General features: G+C 53.7%; 2 protein-coding genes across 4 annotated transcripts in view; both read right to left on the bottom strand.

Annotated features, from left to right (window-relative positions):
* The window catches only part of PLD2 (phospholipase D2), a 730,967-nt gene that overhangs the window by 504,416 nt on the left and 199,540 nt on the right, over positions 1 to 27,011 (bottom strand). Inside the window, exon 3 of one of the 3 annotated variants that reach the window (XM_069644080.1) lies at positions 317 to 388. The exons of the other annotated variants lie outside the window; for them this stretch is intronic. The gene's annotated coding sequence lies outside the window, so the exon portion shown is untranslated. The remainder of the gene's footprint in view (positions 1 to 316; positions 389 to 27,011) is intronic. 3 annotated transcript variants of the gene reach the window in all.
* LOC138452839 (uncharacterized) lies at positions 16,869 to 26,447 on the bottom strand. Its single transcript, XM_069605190.1, has 2 exons — positions 24,772 to 26,447; positions 16,869 to 16,962 (listed from the first exon to the last, which is right to left on the bottom strand). Exons 1-2 carry the CDS (start codon positions 26,445 to 26,447, stop codon positions 16,869 to 16,871), a joined length of 1,770 nt encoding a protein of 589 aa, XP_069461291.1.

The raw sequence follows: 27,011 nt of genomic DNA on the forward strand, positions 1-27,011 counted from the left end.
GTTGCTAGTACAATTATGAAGTTATGATACATAACTAGTTTTTGCCAAACAGTTGAAAGGAGACAAAGGATGGTGAAAAATGGGAAAAAAACGATGTTGCACCAAAACCCCTAAACCAATCCTGACTCGGGGAAGAGGGAGAGAGGGTAACTGTCCAATCCTAGCGTAAGGGATTATGGCAGGGTACTTCCCCTCGATTGTAAAATTAGTGATGTCATTTCTGCTATATAAGGGGGACTGTACTAGGACTCAGGACAGACACAAAAACCAGGGAAGACAGATAAAGGACGACAGAGAGAAGGCTGCTGAAACTCACCATCCTTGAGAGTGGAGTGACCAGACCCCTTGCCCTTTCTTTCCAGAGTATCCTGAGATGCAGCTGGCTTTCCTGAATCATAAACAAAGGTGTGCTATGTAAGTAGCAATAACCCCATCCCTAAATTGCATAAGCCCTTCAATTTTGCAGCAGAGCATCCAATATTTCCCTATCGAAAACCCCAATTGGCCATGTAGTTCAGCCATCTCCCCATAGAATCTCTTGTTTGCCTGTCTATGTTAGCATATACCCATTGAAAAACCCCTCATTGGTCTCTGTAAATCCAAAGTATTTTTTATAAGTAAATCAATTAATTCCTCCATTGAATTTCACAGGATCAGACTAATTAGCGTTTGAAACCAACAACCTTTTTCCCAGTGTTTTTGTCAATTGTTATAGTCATTAAAGTGTTGCCCAAAATAACTAATCCCCTTGTGAGCTGAAAAAACGAATTTGTCCCTGTGTCATTATAAGCCTCAGTGTAAACAAATTTCCATTTCGCCACTGTATTTTCCCTTTGCATTTGCTTCACCCAAAAAACGATTTTCCTACTCTATTTCTATTATCCCTGGTGTGCTGATTAGTATGCTCTAAAACTTTGCCTGTCTCCTAAAGGTGAGCAGCATGAATTTCTTCTATCCTGTCCCCTAGCAATAGTGAGAAATAATAAAAACCCCATTCTTCTATTTTGGTCCAAAAATGGATTTTCCCTTTCTTTTCTGGATTCCCATATTGTGGTGGTGGGCTTCATCCCAAAACCGATTTTCCTCCTATATTCCTTCTCCTTGCCACTGCCTTCCATTCAAATGAATCAGGTCCAATTGATGTTTGGGGTGAGTGTTGCAGGGGGGGGGGAGTAGTTAACCATCACTTTGTGTGGAATTATTTGCCTGTTTGGTCATTAAAACAAAAGCGAGTAACAGTGTATTTCAACCTGGATGCTCTAGATAGGATATTGCATTTATGTTGCCACAATTTTGGTGGTTGTTGTATTTTGATTATCTTCATTTACATTGAAGAATGAATTAATAAAATATCTTATTCATATACTGGCCTGGTTCCTAGTCCATTGTGACAGTGGGTGCTGGTGGAGGTTGGGTGCGAGACGGGTTGGAGGCCTACTCAAAAAGAATCTGTAGTATACTAAAAGTAAAAAGCGTTTTATTGTGCACCACATTAATTGTAGGGGAAGGAGTTCCCTGGCTGGCGTATGCCGTGTAACAAAGCGTGGAACATCGTGATCATTAGCCGGGGACACGGGAGGGCGTTTCCATCAGGATCATCAGCAGTGGTGGTGATGCGGGAGGGCGTGATCATCTTCATGATTACCTGGGGATGCGGGTGGGTGTGCTCATCATGATTACCTGGGGATGCGGGTGGGTGTGCTCATCACGATTAGCTGGGGATGCAGGTGGGCGTGCCCATCACGATTAGCTGGGGACGCAGGTGGGCGTGCCCATCACGATTAGCTGGGGACGCGGGTGGGCGTGCCAGTCATAATTAGCTGGGGATGCGGGAGGGCATGCCCATCATGATCAGCTGGGGACACAGGAGGGTGTACCTATAATGATCTAAAGCTGGGGATGCGGGAGGGTGTGTCCATCATGATTAGCTGAGGACGTGGGAGGGCTGGGCCATCATGATCATTAGCCGGGGACCTGTGAGGAAGGGTCCATTATGATCATTAGACAGGGATGTGGGAGGTCACGTCCATCATGATTAGCTGTGGATGCGGGAGGGCGTGCCCATCATGATCATTAGCTGTGGTGTGGATGCAGGCGGGCGCGTCCATGGTGATTAGCTGGGGATGCATGGGGGGGTTGTGTCCATCATGATCATTAGCCGGAGATGCGGGAGGGAGAGTCCATCATGATCATTGGCCAGGGACGCGGGAGGGCATGTCCATCAAGATCAATAGCCGGGAGGGTGTGTCCATCATGCTAATTAGCTGGGGATGGGGAAGGCGTGTCCATGATTAGTTGGAGATGCAGGAGGGCGTGACCACCATGATCATTAGCTGGGGATGTGGGTGGGCGTGTCCATCATGATCATTAGCCGGGGATGCGTGTGGGCGTGCCCATTAGGATCATTAGCCGGGGACGCAGGTGGGTGTGCCCAGCAGGATCATTAGCTGGGACGCAGGTGGGCGTGCCCATCAGGATAATTAGTTGTGGACGCAGGAGGGCTTGCCCATCAGGATCTTTAGCTGGGGCTGCGGGAGGGTGCGTAATCATGATCATTAGTCGGAGCTGTGGTAGGGCAAGTCCATCATGATCATTAGCCAGGACTGCGTAGTGCCAATCTTCATCATTAGCTGGGGATGCAGGTGGGCGTGCCAATCATGATCATTAGCTAGGGACGCGGGAGGGCATGCTCATTCGCTGCGGTGGGGATGCAATAGGGCATCCCCATCATGATCATTAGCTGTGGTGGGGATGCTGGTGGGCGAGTCCATCATCATTATTAGCTGGAGATGCAGGGGGGCATTTCCATCATGATCATTAGCAGGGGATGCAGGGGGGCGTGTCCATGAGGATCATTAGTCGGGGACAAGGGAGGGCGTGTCCATCATGATCATTACCTGGGTATGGGGAAGGGCGGGTCCATCAGGATCATTAACCAGGGACGCAGGTGGGTGTGCCCATCAGGATAATTCGCTGGGGACACAGGGGGGAGTGCCCATCAGGATCATTACCTGGTATGGGGAAAGGTGGGTCCATCAGGATCATTAACCAGGGACGCAGGTGGGTGTGCCCATCAGGATCATTAGCTGTGAAGGCAGGAGGGCGTGCCCATCAGGATCATTAGCTGTGAAGGCAGGAGGGCGTGCCCATCATGACCCTTAGCTGGGGATGCCAGCAGGTGTATCCATCATGATTAGCCGGGTCTGCGGGAAGGGAGAGCTTGTTTTCCCTGGACCTATACTGATTTTCAAGGCACAATTACAGGGTACACGTGGGTGGACAGTGAATGGCCACTTTTTCTACAGGGTCATGCTGCCACCCTCCTCTTTGGGTGTTTTTGGAGGTCAGGATTAAAAAATGTAAAATAGCGTTTGATGAAGTGTTCCGTCAGTGTCATACGAGTCCAGGCCATTACATTTCCAGGGCAGACAACCGCTGGACCAAAGCGTCAAAGAAGGTATTTGGAATTTTACTTTGTGGTGAATATGTCAACATAGATTGTTGGATTGAAAAGTATCTTCTCTCTTTGGTTCTTTTTCAAGCGAGGGGTGAGGATTAGTTTTTTGAAAGGCCAATGTTCATTTCTGTGTTTTCTTCTGTTAAGATGTGGGGTGAAATAGCCCCGGATGCCATGAATCAAAAGTCCAGAGTCATTGGTGGACATGTCCCTAAATAAAAGGCCAACGCAGAAATTATGTCAAACATATGGCCTATGGAACCAAAGCAAAAAGGCGAGAAAGGAGGCCTTAAAACACCCAGATGCTAAAATATGCAAGCTGCCTTTCATGAAGGAACAAAAACACACATGGACATAATGTGTTAATACATCGATTGAGAGCTGCCCTGATATTTCCAGGAACAGTAGTGCGCAGAATCTTAAATGAAAATGCCAAGATTGAGTTTCAAGCCATGGCAGTGAAACAAACACTTTTACTGTGAAATAAACAAATGCAAGTCACTTAATGTTTCACTATAAACTAATATGTTCAGCAAAATTCTCGTCAGACTTTCAAAAAGTGAATAGGGTTCCTGCCTATCATAAGCTTATCCCCATGAACAATGTTTAAGAAACTCGCATGCATACTTTGCAAATTGTGTGCCTTAATGTAATTTAAAAAAAATACCATGTATGCGCAAGCTTACAGGCTGTCCTCTGGATGGCCCAGAGCTGCTGGCCATTTCTTCAGATGTGCAATTAAACTATTGGGCCTCCCTTGGTTGCCATGGAGATTTAGCCTGGCTGCTTTTATTGTCAGTGCTATTCCTTAAAAATACAAGAAATTAGATGCTCTTAGATGGGAGACACGGGGTGGACCAGATAAGATTGGGTCTGTTCTCCAGCCCTTGTGACCTCTGGGTCACAAACCCCATAAAAGTGCATTAGCTTAGTCATTATCCCTTGGAATGGGTAGGCTAATCTAAACACAGACCCCTCTGCGTGCATCATATGCTGGATCAGAAGAGTGATACTTTAAAAAAGGTGGGGGTCTAATCAAAGGAGTAAGGAGGCTGCACATTGATTAAAATGGGAGAAATTATTTTTATCGTGCAAAATAGACAATGCACATCATACAACAATCATTCAAGGATTTTAGTAAAGGTGAGATGAAACCCTTCTGAACATGCTGAAACGATTTTGGTGGGATAAACACAACTAAAGTTATTCGTGAAAATGTGATGTGGCCCTCCTTGTGCAGCGATGCGAAAAATTGATAAAGCATGATATGATCTGATATGGCATTTATAACGCGCCTATACACAAGTGTATCAAGGCGCGACGAGGCAAGGGAGGGGAGAAGAGGCAAGACAGAGACAACGATCTTACTATGCCAGGTGACATTGAGATTGCGAAAGTGCAAGGGATTGGTGGGGGAGTGCGAGGGGAAAGGGGGAGCGGAAGTGCAGTACGTAGGAAAAACAGTAAATAAATAAAAACAAAAAAATAAGAACAATAAATAAGAAGTGCAGCCAGCTGGTGGCAGGTATTTGTATTGTATTTGTTTATTTGTATTGCGCGCCTCGCCCCAGGGCATCTGGGAGCATGTTTACGAAGCAGTTACAAGATACAGAAAATAGATACAGTATACATATATTTACATAAAGTTCAGAGCATCGAATAAACCGGAGAGGACCAAATCTAGGTATATAGTAAAAACAGTCTATGTACAATGAGCAAATAGTAAAGTGGTTAACGGATGTAAGGATTATAGAGGAGTCTAGGGCATCCTGTTCATGTAGCCACCGTTTGGTTTTAGCTTTGAAGGAGTGGATGTGAGGTACTTTTGAGAGCATTAGGTAGGGTATTCTAGAGCTTAGCCGCAAGGACTGGGAAGCTCGTACCACCGGCTGTCTGTAGCTTGAAACTAGGAACAGTCAGGGTGTGAGCCTGAGACGATCTTAGTGGTCTAGTTGCAGAATGTTGTATGAAGCGCGAGGATAGGTAAGCCGGGGCTGCGTTGTTCTGGGCCTTGTGTGTTAGCATAAGTGCTTTGAAGGATATGCGGTGAGTGATAGAGATGTGGGAATGCCTGGGAACGTTGAGAGCTGCCCTTATGGCGTTGTTCTGTGTGACCTGAAGTTTATCAATGTTTCTTTGGCTAGTCCCTAGGTAGAGGGCGTTGTAGTAATCGATTTTGGACATGAGGGTTCTGGCGAGAATAAGACAGTTCTCCGCTGTCAAAAATGGGTGACATGCTGTGATCAATTTACAGGTATAGGATGATGCTGAGACAACTGCGTTGGTTTGTCGATTGAGGGATAGAGTGGAGTCTAGGTATATTCCAAGTGTTTTTGTGACATTGGAGACTTTGATATTGTTTCCGTCAATGATGAAGGACTTGTATTTGGGGTCAAGTTTAGTAAGTTTGTATTGTGAGCCAAGAATGACTAATTCCGTCTTTTCATCATTGAGGCAAAGCCCATGATGTGACACCCAGGCCTGGATGACAGTGTAGACTGCATTGAGTGCTTTCGCATCTGTTACATAATCGCCAGTGATAGGGATGAGTATCTGGGTGTCATCTGCATAATTAGTGTAGGAGACACCCAGATAGTCAAGTATATCAAAGAGCGGTTTAGTAAACACGTTATAGAGTGTGGGAGATACACACAAACCTTGTGGAACTCCGCACGGGACGTGGGCAGGATCAGCTGCGGCTATGTGAGAGAAGACCCTCATTGTTCTGTTTGCCAGAAAAGAGCTGATCCAAGATGCGGCTGCATCAGAGAAGTGGGCCGCAATTTTGAGGTGGTGGCAGAGGATTTGGTGATCAATCAGATCAAAGGCTGCTGAAAGATCAAGGAGGAGCAGGAGCGCCAGTTTGCCCTTGTCTTTCAGTTCCTCGCTTTGGGTTTTTAAATCAATCAAGGCTGTCTCTGTACCATGTCTGGGATGGAAGCCAGATTGTCTAAGCCCTAATAGATTGTTGGTTTCGAGATAATCCTGGATTTGGAAATCGGCTGCGCGATCCAGAATTTTGAGAAGGTAAGGCACCGTGGTAATGGGCCTGTAGTTAGAGGGGTTACTGGGATTGAGGTTCGGTTTTTTGATTAAAGGGATGACCCAAGCATCCTTAAGGTTGTCAGGTACAGTGCCCGATTTGAAGGAGGCATTAATGAAAGAGGTAATAAATGGGGCGAGGTCACGTGCAGCTTCCTTGATGATCGGTGCAGGGCAGGATTCACCTTGGCAATTGGAAGGCTTAAGCTTTATGATATTTTTGACATCCTTGATGGTGAGGGGCAAGAAGCTGAAGGGTTTGAAGGAGTGTTTAGGAGTAGGTGTTTTGTAAGACGGAGGGTTACCCGTTGAATCAGAGGTGGCTTTTTTTAGAATTAATTTTGTCTTGGAGCATGGCAATTTTGTCAAGCATTGCCTTTTGAATATTAGAGCACCATTCAGTGTCTGGGGTACATGTAACAAGAGGGGTGACAGGAGACTCCAGTTCCTTAAGGTTCTTAAAGGGTTCCTTGGTATTTGATTGGGCTTGAATGATCCTTTTGTTATAAACTTCCTTTTTTGCAGCTAGAATAGTTTCTTTGTAGGTGAGGGAAGCTACAGTAAGGATGTTTTTGTTGACTAGTGAAGGTGAGCTTTTCCAATGAGCCTCAGCTTTTCTTTTTTCTTTGCGCAGATCGCTTAAGTGCGGGGTAAACCAAGAATTAAGGAGGAGCCGCCGTTTTTGTTTACACAGTTTGAGGAGGGCAATGGTGTTGAGGGCTTTTAGCATGGCGCGGTTGTAAGTGTATACTAGCACTGTGGGGTCCGAGCAGGTGGTGGACGCAGAGTTCAAAAAAGGAAGGATAAGTGGGAGTAATTTCTCAACCGTAATATCCTTTTTGTTGCGTGTGGAAGTGGAAGGGGCAAGGTTGAGTTTATCTGTGGGTGGACTGGAATTAATGAAGAATTATATTTTGTGGTGATCAGAACATGCGCAAGGCGACACGGAGGTGACATTGAGTGCACAGTTCATGTCAGAGACCCAGTCAAGAGTGCGACCCTTGATGTGGGTGGGCTCAATGACATGTTGGGTGAGACCGAAGTCGGCTAGGATTCTTTCTAGGTCAATGGCTTTGGCGTCATTCATATCCTGGTAGCCTAGATTGATATCACCCTTGATGTCCTCAGCGAATGAAGAGGTAGGGCCCGGGGGCCTGTAAATGAGATGTACAGTGGCTGTGTGATTGGGTGAGATGGGCAATTTGATAGACAGTAATTCCGTTGATGGCAGCCGCAGACTATTGGCAGCTCTGAGGTTAAGCAAGCTCTTAAATATGAAGGCTAGACGAAAGGGTAAGTACAGACATCAGGTGTCAAGTGCTGGTAGGGGGCTGTAGGGATACAGAAACAGCCCCAGAGTGCAAGGGTTGCCAGGGGGACAGTGCATATGTGCAACTGGGTAGGAGGGAACCTGGGCCCAAGACAGAAGGTTGCCAGGTGACCAGTGCAGTTTCAGCCAGGAGTTCAGCAGGGGAGAGGAGGAGAGAAAGCAGAAGCAACAAGGAAGGTCTTGAGGTGCTTCCGGAACCAGAGATGGTTTTCCTTGATTTTCAGAGAGGCAGGGAGGCTATTCCAAAGGGTGACCCCAGCCGAAGAAAGATCTACCACCAACTTGTTGCTTGGAGAAGCGACTGGCCCTGAGAGATTTGGAGGTGGATGAGCGAAGAGCTTGAGAAGGAAGATATTTATGAAGAGAGAGTTGAAGGTATTGAAGCCCGAGGCCCCAGAAGGCCTTGTAGACAATGCAGAGGGTTTTGAACTTAATCCTTACCGCCACTGGAAGCCAGTGCAGAGATTTCAGTCCTGGAGGGATACGATCCCTGGGCTTGAGGCCAAGGACAAGTTTTGCAGTTCTGTTTTGGATGAGTTACAGAGGGTGGAGAGTAGAGGCACGAAGAATTAGAAAGAGGCTGTTGCAGTAATCCAGCCTAGAGAGAACCAGAGCTCTGGAGAGAGTGAGCTTCTGGGGGAAGGAAAGGAAGAATACCTCTGAGGAGGTGCAGCTGGTAGTGTGACTTCTTAGAGACAGAGATGTGAGGAGAGAAGGAGAGTGTGGAGTCGAAGAGGACCCCAAGATTTTTAGCCTCACAGGTGGGAGCAGGAAGAGGGCTGAGAAAGGCCGGCCAGAGAGCGACAGAAAGGAGGGAGCGGGTGTGCCAAGTATGATTCATATGACGCCCATAAAATGCCATGTTTCTCACCAATATAGTTCCAGAGAAAATGGAGAGAAAAACTATCTCTGCACAGGAAGGACGTACAGACAACAGAGTAGTCTCATGTGATTCGCTGTAAAATGCAGTTTTCAAAAATGTATTCATATATGTCAAAACTTGGAGATTAAAAGGTATTTATGTGGTCAGATTTTCAAGTTCCCAAAGCATACCGAGCCTTCCTTTCGAAGGGAGATTATTAAGTGCTCTCCTCCCCTAGTATCCCAAAGCACTTCCACATCCCCTTGTCCTATCAGGACACAGGAGGGAGTGGGGTAGTGAGCATTAACCAATCCCGTCTGCGGGAATTAGTATCCCTAGTATCCCAAAGCACTTCCACATCCCCTTGTCCTATCAGGACACAGGAGGGAGTGGGGTAGTGAGCATTAACCAATCCCGTCTGCGGGAATTATGACAAGTTACTGTTGTCATTTGCACTAAGTCAGCTTGCCTCAGAGCTGGAGTTCTTCCACTAATTCCATGAGGTGACCTGCTGCCGAAATCTGGCGTGAACCTCCCAGCAGAGAGAGGCCTAACCTTGCAATCGACCCAAGAGACAGACTGATTGGGACCTTGGAGAAAGGAGAGGAGACCTTTGACTGACCCCTTTGGCTGTCCCAGCAGTGTGCCCCGACGCTCTCTTATGCCCAGTCCAGACCCCTCCTGTAAGTAGAAATACCCCAAGCCATGGATTGTGTATGCTCTGTATTCTTTCAACATTGTCTTAGGTTTTTACCCATTGACAAATCCCCCATTTGCCTGTGCATTTTAGTTATTGTCCCATTGAAAAATCCCCTGTATGGCGGTATAGATAGGTTCCTAGTCCATCCTGGCACCGGGTATCTGTTGGGGTTGTGTGCGAGATGGGTTGGAGGCCTCATCAAAAAGGAACTGAATCATAGAAATAAAAGTGTTTTTATAATGCGCCACATTCATTGTAGGGGAAGAAGATCCCCGACGACCTTATAATAAACCGCGACAAAGAAGGGCAATTGACTTAAACGTGCAGATGGCAATTAAGTAGTGTTCACTTCCTGTATGAATATCAAAGAGTGCCCCCCCCCCCCGCCCTCCGATTTGTTTAGGTCTCGAAGCCTGCTGATTTTGCTAGCACATGAAGACATTTGAAACTCCTTAACGTCACTGCCTCCTGGCTACTCAAATGCACTAGAAGGCGTTCCAGAAGTAGAGGCACTTCGCCCCGTCCTCCGTGGGCCCAGTCCATGCCCCGACATCCCCAAAGACTGCGGCACAGAAGGAGACATTCTGTAGGTATGCAGCTTGAAATCCTAAGCGTTGCTTGGAGCTGCATTGCTTTTGACAGTCAAAATAACCCTCATTTGTAGCTCTGGATGAAAAGCATATTAATATTTTGGACAATATGGCTAAACATACACCAGACCAAAATAAAAGCAGTCGAGAAACTGCCATAAACACAACAGTTTACTTCAGTTGGCAGAATATCAAAATGTTTTGCACTGCATTTCAAAGTCAGATGGAGTTTTCAAACCGAAGCTCGCAAAAGGTACGGTGGCAAACAATACTTCTACCAACTACAACTAGATAGATCGTGTGCAAGTGCCCGAGTTGCATGTTGTTTAAACAGAAAAGCTAAATTTGAGACCAAAGTCTGTGCTCCTGGGCAAATAATGTTCTCACCTTTCTTTGTGTCAAGTACAGATTCAGCTCACACTGCCTGCTTCTCCAAAAAGCCGAACTCATATTGCCAGACATGCAGTGCTGGAAATGGACAGAATGTAGTGGGGGGGGCATCTCAATCCCCTCTCCCCCCTTCATTGCCGTGCATGCAGTGGGCAGCAATGTGTCAGTGGTGCGGGCGGGACCAAGGGGCGGAGCTAGGGGTCAACAAATGTGGATGGCTCAAATATAGGATGCTGGCTGCTTTGCATGAAAAGCAAGTGCATTTTTTTTGAGAACATAGGAATGACCACCAATTAATAATGTAATGTAGCAGAATTCATCAAGTGCGACTATGGCCCATAGGAATTGAATCGTGCATTCCTTCGGAGCATGCAATGCACCCTTGGGAGGCTGCTCATGTCCTCCGTCAGAACAGTCACACCGACAGTAAAATGTGTGCAAAGCATCAGACATTGTTTCAATGTTTGAGTTTGGGCTGTGTTGGTGAGCAAAGGACACCTTTCAGATGCAGTTTGTGAAGTCGTTGCATATCGCCGCTCGCCAGTGCCGGACCCAGGTCTGCCAGCGCCCTGTGCAAGATTTTTCTGTGCGCGCCCTGTGCAAGATTTTTCTGTGCGCACCCGGCGTTGGGGGCGCACTTCCTGTCCCTCGCTGGCCCCTGCCCTTAAACACATTGCAAGATCACAAATTGACACGAACAAACACAGTAACGGAGCCCCCTGTTCTTGTATTGCATTTAAGGGCCGTGCCAGGCGCGGGCGATTCTTCATAGGCACTGGCACCGCACCAACCGAACCAATAGCAAATAAAGGGCGCTTTGCCTCCAGCTCACTGTCATGCAAACTCAAGTATCGGTCCGATGCTTGAGTTTGCATGACAGTGAGCTGGAGGCAAATCGCCCTTTGTTTGCGTCACCAGAGGGCGTCCCTGTGCGGCCGCACCCTCAGAACGCGCCGGTGCTGCCACTCACACCTGCAAACTCACAGCTTTAGGAGACTTGTGGCAGTCAGGGGATTCCTTAACTTGTTGGGGGGGGGATGCTTGGGGGGTTTGGGCCTCCGATCTACGCAGCGCTCCAACGAGACGGGTGTCGGATCGTTAAGCAGGGCTATGCAGCCCGCCCACATCGTTATGTGGGCAGACCGCCGTTGCGGTCTCAGTTCCCGGATAGGGAAGTGACGTTGGGCTAGGGAGGGGGCGGGACAAAAAAGGGCAGTTCCGGTTGAAGATAAAATAAAAAGGTCGCACGACTCCCCGGCTCCCGCTTGCCTTATTACGCGGTTAGGGGACCCGCGTAAAACCCCACAACTGGCGACGAGGATCTCGCGAACCCGCTGGAGGGCGGGTGAGGCGCATCGGCGCAATGCCATAGAAGCTCCGCGGAGGTCCGCAGTCGAGCGGCGTGGCGCGTCGCCGCACCTCCCATTGCCAGCTGCGAGGCCGCAGGCACGGGCGGCCGCAGCATTAGGAGCCGCGAGGGAGCGGGTGCGGAGGCGCCTGCAAAAGCACGCGCAGGCCCGGAGGCAAGTCGCCAGGGTCCCGCCCCCCCTCCCCCACTTCCACACGCGATCGGCGGGAGGCCCAGAGGGGGGCCTCAAGAAAAAAAAAAAAAACATTTTTTCTTTCTGAACTCGGCACCAACAAGGCCGGCACACGCACCAGCCACGCCAGAGCTGGCAAAGAGGATACCCATCGCCACAAGGCACCGCCGGCACGCACCAGCCCGTGAGGATCACAAGGGCAAGCTACAGCCAGAAAAGAGGCGGCACATTGCCACACGGCGCGACCGTCACAGCGACCATGTCAGGCCCAGCAAGTCCCGTAGCCTCCTCGTCAGATGGTTCGGGAGCAGCGAACAATGGAAATCAACAGGCACCGACTTCAGGTACGGCTGCCCATAACCTACCACTACCGGGCCCATTTGATGTGCGAGACACTTCTAACCTAGGACCCAGATGGGTCATATGGCTCAGGGATTTCAAATTCTACACTGGGGCAATAGGGCTGACAGACAACGCAATGCTGAAAAACACCCTCTTCATGACAGTAGGCCCCGCTGTCAGGGACATCGCAGGCGAACTGATGAACGTAGACACCGTCACCTATGCGGAACTACATGGAAAATTATCGGAATACTTCACGTCCCATACGAACATTGACTACGAGCGCCACGTCTTTCACACCACGCGACAGGAGAAAGGGGAATCCCTCGACAATTTCGTGATGCGCCTACGCATCAAGGTAAAGTACTGTGAGTTCCACAAGTACTCTAATGATGAGGCGTTAAGATCTCAAGTTATAGCAGGCTGCATCTCACAGCCATTCAGGAAACAGCTGCTCCAGAAACAAAGGTCCCTGGAGGAAATCCTTGCACTTGCCAGGATGGAAGCAGCAGTGGAGTCGCAACTCGACAGTCTAGGCAAGGTCACTATTCAACACCGGCCACCGACCGCTGAGTCCATCAATAAACTATACACGGCCCCCCCACAGAGTGGGAAAGGAACGGACGCCACGTGCTACAGATGCGGATTCGAGTATCCGCACGCGGGAGACTGCCCTGCACTGGGACAAAAGTGCGCCGCATGTGGCGGAATGGACCACTACAGAGCCGTATGCAAAAATCCACCGGGGCAGGGACCCAGCAAAACGAGACACCTAGAGAGAAGGAGAAGCTCGCGACACAGCCCACCAGCAGGCAGAGGTGAGGAAGACCAGCCAGGACCCAGGAGAGAAGAAAAACCACGAAGGAGCGCATACACCAGAGACGACAGAAGGCCCCCGGACGGATCGAGGCGATCGCAAAGAAGACGGTTCGTCCGGTACATCGAGATGAGATCCCCATCAGGCAGTGAATCCCAATCATCAGAGGATGATCAACGGAAAAAAGGATATGTGTGGGCTCTCAACAACGCCACAGCCACCCAGCACAGCCCAACGCTCCAGCTTCAAGTAAACAACACACCGTTAGAATTCCTCATAGACACGGGGGCAATTGTTAATATCATAAGTGAACAGGCGTACAACTCGCTCCCCAGCCCCCCAAAAATCCGAAAGGCGACAGTGGACATATACCCCTACGGTGCCACGGCCCCGCTGCCATGCAAAGGAACCATATCAGCATGGTGCGTGCACAAATCGCACGCCGCAAAAATCACGCTACACATCTTGAAGACGGAAGCCAATAGCGGGTGCATTCTCAGTTTCAAGACTGCCGTTGAGATGGGTTTAGTGCATATCCTATATCAGTTAATGGCCCATAAATACCTTGCCAGACCGGATGCCATCGAGCAAACATTCCCCAACCTATTCAAAGGCCTAGGAAAACTAAAGCATCGCAAGGTACAGTTGCACATAAACCCGAAGATACCGCCCGTAGCCCAACACTACAGGGGCATTCCGATAAACATACAACACCAGGTCGAGGAGGAGCTGGACAAACTGATTAAACTCAACGTGATTGAACCAGTCTCAGGACCCACTCCATGGGTATCCCCCATCGTCCCCGTCCCCAAGAAATCACCGGACGGATCCATACGCCTGTGTGTCGACATGAGGAGGGCCAACGTGGCCATCGAAAGGGAAAGACACCAGGCTCCCAGAATTACGGACATGATACACCTGCTCCACGGGGCCCAGGTCTTCTCGAAACTAGACCTCACCAAAGGCTATCATCAGATAGAGATTGAGCCCGAATCCAGGTACATCACGACATTTGTTACACACCTGGGTTTATTTCAATATAAGAGACTTAGCTTCGGGATATCCTCCGCCGCAGAAATATTCCAGGAGGAAATACACAGAGTCATCAGGCACGTGCCCAACTGCCTGAACTACTCTGACGACGTCCTCGTTTTTGGAAAGACACAGGAAGAGCACGACACTGCTCTCCACAGAGTGTGCGCTGCACTGCAAGAGGCAGGACTAACGCTCAACAAAACCAAATGCGAGTTCGGGAAAGGCTCTCTACGATTTTTCGGCCACATATTTTCCGACAAAGGGATGCGACCAGACCCGGAGAAAGTGGCGGCACTCAACTCAGCTACTCCCCCAACGAACACGACGGAACTTCGATCTTTCTTAGGACTGGCCAGCTACTGCTCCAGATACCTAAAGGACTACGCAACCATCAGTAACCCGCTGCGCCTCCTAACGCGCAAGGATCAACCATACACCTGGTCCACGGACTGTCAAAAGGCATTCGAGGCGATCCGTGATGCCATCTCCAAAGCCGAGGACATGGCGTACTACGACGCCAAAAGACACACCGAAGTGATAGTGGACGCCAGCCCCGTGGGTCTGGGCGCCATACTAACGCAAGTTGACCCGCTGGAACCGACAAACATATTCGTGGTCGCATACGCCAGTAGGAGCTTAACCCCGACAGAACAAGCCTACTCACAAGCGGAAAAGGAGAGCCTAGCGGTGGTATGGGCATGCGAGTATTTTCATCTGTTCGTATATGGCAAGGAGTTCACCATCATCACCGACCACCAGGCACTGATCACAATATATGGAGACCCCAAATCACGGATGCCGCCCAGAATAGCCAGATGGGGCCTAAGACTGCAGGATTACAAATTCGTTATCAAGCACAGGCCGGGAAAAGAAGACAATCCCGCGGACTATCTATCACGTCACCCGATCGGCCCGGCCACACCACTCCCATCCATTGCTGACGAATATCTCAATTACGTAGTGCATCATCTACAACCACTACCAGTCAGTTGGGCAGACATCATTGCACACTCGGAACAAGATCCGGCTCTATGCATCGTGCGACACTGCATACAAGCAGACAGAAGGGCGCACATGCGTCAACAGGCGCAGCACGAGTCGGAAGAGGTCCGAGCAGACGTCAAACTAATAGACCATGTCCGGGACGAACTTTCCATCGTCGACGATCAAGTAATACTCAAAGGGTGCAAAGTACTCCTTCCGAAATCGCTACGCACCAGAACGATCCAAGTAGCACACGAAAGCCACCGGGGAGTGGTGGCCACCAAGAGACTACTGAGGGAAAAAGTGTGGTTCCCCAAACTGGACTCGATGGTTGAGGAAATCATAGGTCAATGCACAACGTGCGCACAGGTAGCACCGCCCCCGCACCCAAACCCACTCCACATGTCGCCACTACCGAAAAAGGTATGGGAAGAACTGGCGGTGGACTTCTTTGGACCCCTAAGAAATGGCACATATGTGTTAGTGCTAATAGATGAACACTCACGATTCCCGGACGCACAGATCGTTGATAGCACAGCAGCAACGAGCGTCATCCCGGCACTAGATCGCATGCTGTCCACATATGGAATACCCAGGATCATCAAATCTGACAACGGAGCGCCATTCATGAGCACAGACTTCGAAAACTTCGCGAAGTATATGGGCTTCCACCATAGGAAGATAACCCCGCGATGGCCTCAGGCCAATGGAATGGTTGAGAGGTTCATGGCCAACATCAAGAGAACTCTGCAAATAGCGACCATCCTCCACAAACCTTTTGAACAAGCACTGTATCAGTTTCTCAGGGACTATCGCCACACCCCCCACAGTACAACGGGCGTCTGCCCCGCTGACCTGATGTTCCGCAGGCCAGTACAGACACGACTGCCAGAGGATGCCCGCGCAGCCGAAGCCACGCCCCTGGAAACAGAGGCCAGAAACAAGGATGACACCGCCAAAGCCAAAATGAAGGACATGGCGGATCACAAAAGAAAAGCACAGGAGTCGAATGTTGAATTGGGAGACCAAGTGTGGCTACGGCAACCAAAACAGCGCAAGGAGGACGCCACGTTTGCACCGGATCCGCTGACGGTCACGCAAAAGAAAGGTACAATGATCACGGCCCAGAGGACCGACCAGTCCTCCGTTACAAGAAACATATCGTATTTCAAACCCAAGAGGCGCTACACGGATAATACCTTACATCAAGAAGCTGACAGCGAAGATGACATCGCCCTCGACAGGTATTACGTGGAGGAGAGTGAGTCCTCAGAAGGTGAGGACAGGTCACCACCCCCGGGTCAGGATGAGCACACACCAGGCAGCAGAGGTCGCCCTCAGAGAAGTCGCTTCAAGCCCCAGAGGCTCATAGAAGAAATGGAGTAAGTTACAAAGAGACATGTGGTTGTTTAAAAAGGGGGGAGATGTCGGATCGTTAAGCAGGGCTATGCAGCCCGCCCACATCGTTGTGTGGGCAGACCGCCGTTGCGGTCTCAGTTCTCGGATAGGGAAGTGACGTTGGGCTAGGGAGGGGGCGGGACAAAAAAGGGCAGTTCCGGTTGAAGATAAAATAAAAAGGTCGCACGACTCCCCGGCTCCCGCTTGCCTTATTACGCGGTTAGGGGACCCGCGTAAAACCCCACAACGGGTATTGCTGGAGCGCCGCTCCATCCTGTTCCGGCACAATTCCTTCCCTGCAGATATGCAAATCGGTAGCCGTGACAAGTCATAGACTGGGCGCCATAGTTGGTCTCTTGGCAACCTCTTTTTATGAAACTTTACAGGAGCACATCAAGTATTTCAGACTCATTCTGTGACGTCATTGCACATGCAAATAAGAGCGCCGCTGCATATCTTTTGCCGCCCAGGGCCCTGCAAATGGAAGGGGGAAAGATTGAGCAAATAGAGGGGGAAATGTCCCATTTCGGGGAGTGCACTCACCGGGGAAAACATTACCATTGGTTCGTGGGGTTTAACACGTCCACACTTTTTCAAACCCTATTAGAAGAAAATACACCCCCTAGGGTTTTGTTTGTGTTGATTTTAGGATTTCCTTCGCCCTGTTGAATGTGCATGGTTATGCAAAGCCAATTGAATGCAATGGGACGTCACCTCACTTTTTTTTTTTTTGGACTGGAGCCCCCTGGCCACTTGTTCCTAATGTGGAGGAGTATGCTTTGAAGCCAGCATCTGCGGGGGCGCGCTTGGTGCTTCAGTACAGTGTTTGGTGCAGCCACTCTAGCCGCCCCTCGGGCGCAGCCAGAGTCTGCGCAGGCGCGCTTGGCGCTTCAGTACAGTGTTTGGTGCAGCCACTCTAGCCGCCCCTCGGGCGCAGCCAGAGTCTGCGCAGGCGCGCCTGGCGGCTTCCGTAGAGTGCTAGGCGCAGACACTCTAGCCGCCCCTCGGGCGCAGCCAGAGTCTGCGCAGGCGCGCCTGGCGGCTTCCGTAGAGTGCTAGGCGCAGACACTCTAGCCGCCACTCTTGCGCAGGGCGGCTGGTGAAGAGGCTTTCACACGCGCTTCGGACGGGCTCGCCAGCTTCCCAGAGCAGGGACCTGGCCGCCGGCCAGCCTCATACTCGCCAGAATGCTGATCAGGGGGAGGGGGGAGGCCCTGGCATAGGATGGCACAGGCTCCGAGGAGAGGTGCCAGCAGACCATAGCAGCGGGAGAGAAACACAAATACAGGAACAGCTCTGACGAGGACACGCATTGCTCAAGGGGTACAAAAAACAGCACGCTCCGTGCCCTGGTATAGGGAAAACGGCGATTTCTGATCACTAATGCTTCCCGAGTTGATTGAATACATTGCGCTTAAAGATCCCAATGAATTGCAAACATGATTAACACACACACACAAATCCTCAGAAAAGCTGGAACTGCTCGTAACATAGCACTGTGGTCTGACGTCAGGCTTCTGAAATGAAGAGCGCTGCGCACTCAGCAGTGAGACGTGCCCGGGTTTATGGAATGAGACTTTTTTGTTTTTTCCAACCACATGCCGAGAAGGGCGGGTGATGGGCGGGGGGCAGAGGGGGGCTCGCGTTAATGCGGGAAAATGCAGTGAGGTCATCATCAGCACGTCCAAATGGAGGTCTTCCACAGGGAAGCGGCGAGAGATTGGGGGCAGAGGGGAGTAAAGTGGACGGGAAGACACAAGAAATTTAGAAGGGAGAGGGAGAGAGAAGGGGGGCTGGGAAGGAGAGGGGAAAGGGCAGAGGGGAAGAAGGGGCGCAGGGGGGAAGAAGCGGGGCAGAGGGGAGGAAGGGGGGCAGATGGGAGGAAGGGGGAGAAGGGAAGAAGGGGGAGAGGGGAAGAAGGGAGAGGGGAAGAAGGGAGGGAGAGGGGAAGAAGGGAGGGGGAAGAAGGGAGGGGGAAGCAGGGAGAGGAGGGAGGAAGACAGGAGGGAGAGGGGAAGAAGAGGGAGAGGAAGAAGGGAGAGGGGAAGAAGGGAGAGAGGAGGGAGGGAGACGGGAGAGGGGAAGAAGGGAGGAGGAAGACGGGAGGGAGAGGGGAAGAAGGGAGAGGGGAAGAAGGGATAGGGGAAGAAGGGAGAGGAGGGAGGAAGACGGGAGAGGGAAGAAGGGAGAAGGGAAGAAGGGAGAGGAGGGAGGAAGACGGGAGGGAGGAAGAAGGGAGAGGAGGGAGGAAGACGGGAGGGAGGAAGAAGCGAGAGGGGAAGAAGGGAGGGGGGAGAAGGGAGAGGAGGAAGATGGGAGGGAGAGGGGAAGAAGGGAGAGGGGAAGAAGGGAGAGGAGGGAGGAAGACGGGAGAGGGGAAGAAGGGAGAGGAAGAGGGGAAGAAGGGAGAGGAGGGAGGAAGACAAGAGGGAGACGGGAGGGAGGAAGAAGGGAGAGGGGAAGAAGGGAGAGGAGGGAGGAAGACGGGAGAGGGGAAGAAGGGAGGGGGAAGAAGGGAGAGGAGGAAGGCGGGAGGGAGAGGGGCAGAAGGGAGAGGGGAAGAAGGGAGAGGAGTGAGGGAGACGGGAGAGAGGAAGAAGGGAGAGGGGGGAGGAAGACAGGAGGGAGGAAGAAGGGAGAGGGGAAGAAGGGAGAGGAGGGAGGAAGACGGGAGGGAGGAAGAAGGGAGAGGGGAAGAAGGGAGAGGAGGGAGGAAGAAGGGAGAGGGGAAGAAGGGAGAGGAGTGAGGAAGATGGGAGGAAGACGGGAGGGAGGAAGACAGAGGGGCAGAAAGGCAGAGAGAGGAAGAAGGCGAGAGTGCGGAGGAGGAAGGATGGTGACAGTAGAGAGGGAGGTACATACCAGGCGGGTGAAGTATGGTGTGTAAGTGTTATGGGGAGGGGGACCAGCCAGAGAGGAGACACGTGGGAATAAAAGGGGGAAGAGCATTTATTTTGTATGAGTTATTTCTACGACGCCATTATGCGAAGGCACTCACTTCAGGGCAAGACAGACAGTAAGGTGAAGGAGGGCCAGAGGTAGCGAGTTTAGGGAGGGGCAAGGTCCGAAAGGAAGGGAGTGCATAAGAAAGAGTAGGGGCATTAGGCAGAAGGGAACATACAAAGAGGGAGGCGGGGGATAGGAGGTGAAGGCTACGGGGAACGGGGGAGTAGGGCGGGAGGGGGCAGATTCCCTGGAAGGTGACTCTGCAGGCAGCAAGGCTGGAATTGAGCCGGAATTCCCCGAATTCGACAAATGGGGTCTCCGCAGATTCCAGATCTGCAGAGATTGAAAGCTAATGGCCCAAACGATAACCCATCACCCCCCCGACCCCTCCCACACCCAAAACCCCACAGCGATTAGCTTCACTCAACAATCAATAGGGCTTCCCCCCGCGGCTGGCACTGTGTGCCAAGTAAGAGACCCCTTTGAAGCAATGAAGCACCTCAAGACATGAACACTCTGATGCACAGCGCGCCGTCTTCTTCTTGCTGTTAGATTGTATCCATCAGCGGTGAATATTGGATACCGAGGCTTGAGCCTCATTACTCCATCTTCTCGGGTTGAGTATGTAGTCGTGGGTTTGTATTCTTCTTGGTCTGTGTGGTCTTGTCACGGTAGGGCTGGTTTCACAGGGTCCTCGCAGTGATGGGCCGCGGGGTGCGGTCGAAGGGGTTTGCAGTGTGGGCAGTGAGTCTTCTTATCAGAGATTTCGGTTTCTGATCCAGTCCTTGGCAGAAGTTCTTGCTCAGCTTCGCTAGATGTTCGTCCAACATCTCGATGTCCAGTTCCTTGTGAAGGTCTGCTACCCATGTGAGGAGTGGAGCTCCAGATGATATCCGCAGGGTGTTCTGGACTATCTGAAGACTCTTCCGGTGTCGCTCATGGCAGGTCATCCATGCTCGGGAGGCATATGTCAGGGTAGGTCTGATGATCACCTTGTAGACATTGATCTTTGTCCAGAGGGGCATGGACTTGGTCTTCAGGAGTGGGTACAGCGCTGCCATCTTTCCTGTTGCCTTCTGCTGAGTGTTCTCGATATGGCTTCCCCAGTTGAGTTTGCTGTCCAGGGTCACGGCTGCTGCTTTCCCATTTGATGGTCTCCCCGTTGAGGCTGATGTGCGGGTGCTCCTTGATCTTCTTTCTGGTGTACAGCGTTGCAGTTACTCCGATGCACAGTGCTGCACGTCACCCTTTATTAAACAGACACCGGAAACATACTCACCTGGCCTATCCCCCTCCACTCTGGCACCAATGAGCAGCATCCTCCATGCCCCAGCCCCGCTCAAAGGCCAGTGTGACACGACGCCCACACTGGAAACATGAAAGTCTGCACCGTCTTCAGGATCAGCTGCATTCCTCCACAAAGCCGCCACCTTACCTGCAACTTCTGCCCAACCAACAAGGTCCCCATCTCCGGTGCAACTCCTGCCCAGCCTACAAGGCCCCCCATCTCCGGTGCAACTCCAGTCCAGACAAGAAGGTCCCCATCTCCGTGCAACCCGGAAGGAAGGAAGGGAGGAAGGAAGAGAAAAAGAAAGAAAGAAAGAAAGAAAGAAAGAAAGAAAGGACGAAAAGAAGGGAGAGGAGAGCAAGGAGAGAGAAGAGAGGAGAGAGAGAGGAGAGGGGAGAGGAGAAAGGAGAAGAGAGGAGGAGAGGAGAAAGGAGGAGAGGTGAGAGGAGGAGAGAGGAGAGGGGAGAAAGGAGGAGAGGTGAGAGGAAGAGAGGGGAGAGGAGAGAGGGGAGAGGGGAGAGGGGAAGAGAGACTAGTCTAGAGGAGATGCGGAAGAGGGTGCACAGATAATAAAAACGGTCGTGTGTCCGCCTTTGTGTGTGTGTGTATGTGTGTGTGTAAACACGTGTGCTTAAGAATGTGTGTAAGTGCAGTGTTTATGTGTGGCGGAGATGCAGTGCAGAATTAGAAGCCATGGGACTAGGGGCGGTGAGGAGTGTGGGCAATGAAGGGCGGAGGGGCTGGGGTGTGGGCAATGAAGGGCGGAGGGGCTGGGGTGTGGGCAATGAAGGGCGGAGGGTCTGGAGTGTGGGCAATGAAGGGTGGAGAGGCTGGGGTGTGGGCAATGAAGGGTGGAGAGGCTGGGGTGTGGGCAATGAAGGGTGGAGAGGCTGGGGTGTGGGTAATTAAGCGAAGGGTGGAGGGGCTGGAGTGTGGGCTGTGGAGGGTGTAGGGGCTGGAGTGTGGGCCGTGGAGGGGCTGAGTGTGGGCAATGAAGGGTGGAGGGGCTGGAGTGTGGTCAATGAAGGGCAGAGGGGCTGGAGTGTGGGCAATGAAGGGTGGAGCGGCCAAAGTGTGGGTAGTTAAGCGAAGGGTGGAGGAGCTGGAGTGTGGGCAATGAAGGGTGGATGGGCTGGAGTGTGGGCAATGAAGGGTGGAGGGGCTGGAGTGTGGGCAATGAAGGGTGGAGGGGCTGGAGTGTGGGCAATGAAGGGTGGAGGGGCTGGAGTGTCGGCAGTGAAGGGCGGAGGGGCTGGAGTGTGGGCCGTGGAGGGGATGGAGTGTGGGCCGTGGAAGGGCTGAGTGTGGGCAATGAAGGGTGGAGGGGCTGGAGTGTGGGCAATGAAGGGTGGAGGGGCTGGAGTGTCGGCAGTGAAGGGCGGAGGGGCTGGAGTGTCGGCAGTGAAGGGCGGAGGGGCTGGAGTGTGGGCAATGAAGGGTGGAGGGGCTGGAGTGTCGGCAGTGAAGGGCGGAGGGGCTGGAGTGTCGGCAGTGAAGGGTGGAGGGGCTGGGGTGTCGGTAATGAAGGGTGGAGGGGCTAGAGTGTGGGCAATGAAGGGCAGAGGGGCTGGAGTGTGGGCAATGAAGGGTGTAGGGGCTGGAGTGTGGGCAATGAAGGGTGGATGGGCTGGAGTGGCGGCAATGAAGGGTGTAGGGGCTGGAGTGTGGGCAATGAAGGGTGGATGGGCTGGAGTGGGGGCAATAAAGGGTGTAGGGGCTGGAGTGTGGGCCGTGGAGGATGGAGGGGCTGGAGTGTGGGCCGTGTGGGCTGTGGAGGGGATGGAGTGTGGGCCGTGGAGGGGATGGAGTGTGGGCCGTGGAGGGGCTGAGTGTGGGCAATGAAGGGTGTAGGGGCTGGAGTGTGGCCAGTGAAGGGTGGATGGGCTGGAGTGTGGGCAATGAAGGGCGGAGGGGCTGGAGTGTGGGCCGTGGAGGGGAGGGAGTGTGGGCCGTGGAGGGGCCGAGTGTGGGCAATGAAGGGTGGAGGGGCTGGAGTGTGGGCAATGAAGGGTGGAGGGGCTGGAGTGTGGGCAATGAAGGGTGGAGGGGCTGGAGTGTGGGCAATGAAGGGTGGATGGGCTGGAGTGTGGGCAATGAAGGGCGGAGGGGCTGGAGTGTGGGCCGTGGAGGGGAGGGAGTGTGGGTCGTGGAGGGGCTGAGTGTGGGCAATGAAGGGTGGAGGGGCTGGAGTGTGGGCAATGAAGGGTGGAGGGGCTGGAGTGTGGGCAATGAAGGGTGGAGGGGCTGGAGTGTGGGCAATGAAGGGTGGATGGGCTGGAGTGTGGGCAATGAAGGGCGGAGGGGCTGGAGTGTGGCCAGCGAAGGGTGGATGGGCTGGAGTGTGGGCAATGAAGGGTGGATGGGCTGGAGTGTGGGCCGTGGAGGGGAGGGAGTGTGGGCCGTGGAGGGGCTGAGTGTGGGCAATGAAGGGTGGAGGGGCTGGAGTGTGGGCAATGAAGGGTGGAGGGGCTGGAGTGTGGGCAATGAAGGGTGGATGGGCTGGAGTGTGGGCCATGAAGGGTGGATGGGCTGGAGTGTGGGCCATGAAGGGTGTAGGGGCTGGAGTGTGGGCTGTGGAGGGGAGGGAGTGTGGGCCGTGGAGGGGCTGAGTGTGGGCAATGAACGGTGGAGGGGCTGGAGTGTGGGCAATGAAGGGTGGAGGGGCTGGAGTGTGGGCAATGAAGGGTGGAGGGGCTGGAGTGTGGGCAATGAAGGGTGGAGGGGCTGGAGTGTGGGCAATGAAGGGTGGATGGGCTGGAGTGTGGGCAATGAAGGGCGGAGGGGCTGGAGTGTGGCCAGTGAAGGGTGGATGGGCTGGAGTGTGGGCAATGAAGGACGGAGGGGCTGGAGTGTGGGCCGTGGAGGGGAGGAAGTGTGGGCCGTGGAGGGGCTGAGTGTGGGCAATGAAGGGTGGAGGGGCTGGAGTGTGGGCAATGAAGGGTGGAGGGGCTGGAGTGTGGGCAATGAAGGGTGGATGGGCTGGAGTGTGGGCCATGAAGGGTGTAGGGGCTGGAGTGTGGGCAATGAAGGGTGGAGGGGCTGGAGTGTGGGCAATGAAGGGTGTAGGGGCTGGAGTGTGGGCAATGAAGGGTGGATGGGCTGGAGTGTGGGCAATGAAGGGCGGAGGGGCTGGAGTGTGGGCCGTGGACGGGAGGGAGTGTGGGCCGTGGAGGGGCTGAGTGTGGGCAATGAAGGGTGGAGGGGCTGGAGTGTGGGCAATGAAGGGCGGAGGGGCTGGAGTGTGGGCAATGAAGGGTGGATGGGCTGGAGTGTGGGCCATGAAGGGTGTAGGGGCTGGAGTGTGGGCAATGAAGGGTGGAGGGGCTGGAGTGTGGGCAATGAAGGGTGTAGGGGCTGGAGTGTGGGCAATGAAGGGTGGATGGGCTGGAGTGTGGGCAATGAAGGGCGGAGGGGCTGGAGTGTGGGCCGTGGACGGGAGGGAGTGTGGGCCGTGGAGGGGCTGAGTGTGGGCAATGAAGGGTGGAGGGGCTGGAGTGTGGGCAATGAAGGGTGGAGGGGCTGGAGTGTGGGCCATGAAGGGTGGAGGGGCTGGAGTGTGGGCAATGAAGGGTGGAGGGGCTGGAGTGTGGGCCATGAAGGGTGGAGGGGCTGGAGTGTGGGCAATGAAGGGTGGAGGGGCTGGAGTGTGGGCAATGAAGGGTGGATAGGCTGGAGTGTGGGCAATTAAGGGCGGAGGGGCTGGAGTGTGGCCAGCGAAGGGTGGATGGGCTGGAGTGTGGGCAATGAAGGGTGGATGGGCTGGAGTGTGGGCCGTGGAGGGGAGGGAGTGTGGGCCGTGGAGGGGCTGAGTGTGGGCAATGAAGGGTGGAGGGGCTGGAGTGTGGGCAATGAAGGGTGGAGGGGCTGGAGTGTGGGCAATGAAGGGTGGAGGGGCTGGAGTGTGGGCAATGAAGGGTGGAGGGGCTGGAGTGTGGGCAATGAAGGGTGGATGGGCTGGAGTGTGGGCCAAGAAGGGTGTAGGGGCTGGAGTGTGGGCCGTGGAGGGGAGGGGGTGTGGGCCGTGGAGGGGCTGAGTGTGGGCAATGAACGGTGGAGGGGCTGGAGTGTGGGCAATGAAGGGTGGAGGGGCTGGAGTGTGGGCAATGAAGGGTGGAGGGGCTGGAGTGTGGACAATGAAGGGTGGAGGGGCTGGAGTGTGGGCAATGAAGGGCGGAGGGGCTGGAGTGTGGCCAGTGAAGGGTGGATGGGCTGGAGTGTGGGCAATGAAGGACAGAGGGGCTGAAGTGTGGGCCGTGGAGGGGAGGGAGTGTGGGCCGTGGAGGGGCTGAGTGTGGGCAATGAAGGGTGGAGGGGCTGGAGTGTGGGCAATGAAGGGTGGAGGGGCTGGAGTGTGGGCAATGAAGGGTGGATGGGCTGGAGTGTGGGCCATGAAGGGTGTAGGGGCTGGAGTGTGGGCAATGAAGGGTGGAGGGGCTGGAGTGTGGGCCATGAAGAGTGGAGGGGCTGGAGTGTGGGCAATGAAGGGTGGATGGGCTGGAGTGTGGGCAATGAAGGGCGGAGGGGCTGGAGTGTGGCCAGTGAAGGGTGGATGGGCTGGAGTGTGGGCAATGAAGGGCGGAGGGGCTGGAGTGTGGGCCGTGGAGGGGAGGGAGTGTGGGCCGTGGAGGGGCTGAGTGTGGGCAATGAAGGGTGGAGGGGCTGGAGTGTGGGCAATGAAGGGTGGAGGGGCTGGAGTGTGGGCAATGAAGGGTTGAGGGGCTGGAGTGTGGGCCATGAAGGGTGGATGGGCTGGAGTGTGGGCCATGAAGGGTGTAGGGGCTGGAGTGTGGGCAATGAAGGGTGGATGGGCTGGAGTGTGGGCAATGAAGGGCGGAGGGGCTGGAGTGTGGGCCGTGGAGGGGAGGGAGTGTGGGCCGTGGAGGGGCTGAGTGTGGGCAATGAAGGGTTGAGGGGCTGGAGTGTGGGCAATGAAGGGTGGATGGGCTGGAGTGTGGGCAATGAAGGGCGGAGGGGCTGGAGTGTGGGCCGTGGAGGGGAGGGAGTGTGGGCCGTGGAGGGGCTGAGTGTGGGCAATGAAGGGTGGAGGAGCTGGAGTGTGGGCCATGAAGGGTGGAGGGGCTGGAGTGTGGGCAATGAAGGGTGGAGGGGCTGGAGTGTGGGCCATGAAGGGTGGAGGGGCTGGAGTGTGGGCAATGAAGGGTGGAGGGGCTGGAGTGTGGGCAATGAAGGGTGGAGGGGCTGAAGTGTGGGCCATGAAGGGTGGATGGGCTGGAGTGTGGGCAATGAAGGGCGGAGGGGCTGGAGTGTGGGCCGTGGAGGGGAGGGAGTGTGGACCGTGGAGGGGCTGAGTGTGGGCAATGAAGGGTGGAGGGGCTGGAGTGTGGGCAATGAAGGGTGGAGGGGCTGGAGTGTGGGCAATGAAGGGTGGATGGGCTGGAGTGTGGGCCATGAAGGGTGTAGGGGCTGGAGTGTGGGCAATGAAGGGTGGAGGGGCTGGAGTGTGGGCAATGAAGGGTGGATGGGCTGGAGTGTGGGCAATGAAGGGCGGAGGGGCTGGAGTGTGGGCCGTGGAGGGGAGGGAGTGTGAGCTGTGGAGGGGCTGAGTGTGGGCAATGAAGGGTGGAGGGGCTGGAGTGTGGGCAATGAAGGGTGGATGGGCTGGAGTGTGGGCAATGAAGGGCGGAGGGGCTGGAGTGTGGGCAATGAAGGGTGGATGGGCTGGAGTGTGGGCAATGAAGGGTGGATGGGCTGGAGTGTGGGCCATGAAGGGTGTAGGGGCTGGAGTGTGGGCAATGAAGGGTGGAGGGGCTGGAGTGTGGGCAATGAAGGGTGGATGGGCTGGAGTGTGGGCAATGAAGGGCGGAGGGGCTGGAGTGTGGGCCGTGGAGGGGAGGGAGTGTGGGCCGTGGAGGGGCTGAGTGTGGGCAATGAAGGGTGGAGGGGCTGGAGTGTGGGCAATGAAGGGTGGATGGGCTGGAGTGTGGGCAATGAAGGGCGGAGGGGCTGGAGTGTGGGCAATGAAGGGCGGAGGGGCTGGAGTGTGGGCCGTGGAGGGGAGGGAGTGTGGGCCGTGGAGGGGCTGAGTGTGGGCAATGAAGGGTGGAGGGGCTGGAGTGTGGGCCATGAAGGGTGGAGGGGCTGGAGTGTGGGCAATGAAGGGTGGAGGGGCTGGAGTGTGGGCCATGAAGGGTGGAGGGGCTGGAGTGTGGGCAATGAAGGGTGGAGGGGCTGGAGTGTGGGCAATGAAGGGTGGAGGGGCTGGAGTGTGGGCAATGAAGGGTGGAGGGGCTGGAGTGTGGGCCATGAAGGGTGTAGGGGCTGGAGTGTG

This window comes from Ambystoma mexicanum, chromosome 1p, assembly GCF_040938575.1.
Source record: "Ambystoma mexicanum isolate Mex_15411 chromosome 1p, UKY_AmexF1_1, whole genome shotgun sequence".
NCBI classification, from domain to species: Eukaryota; Metazoa; Chordata; class Amphibia; order Caudata; family Ambystomatidae; genus Ambystoma; species Ambystoma mexicanum.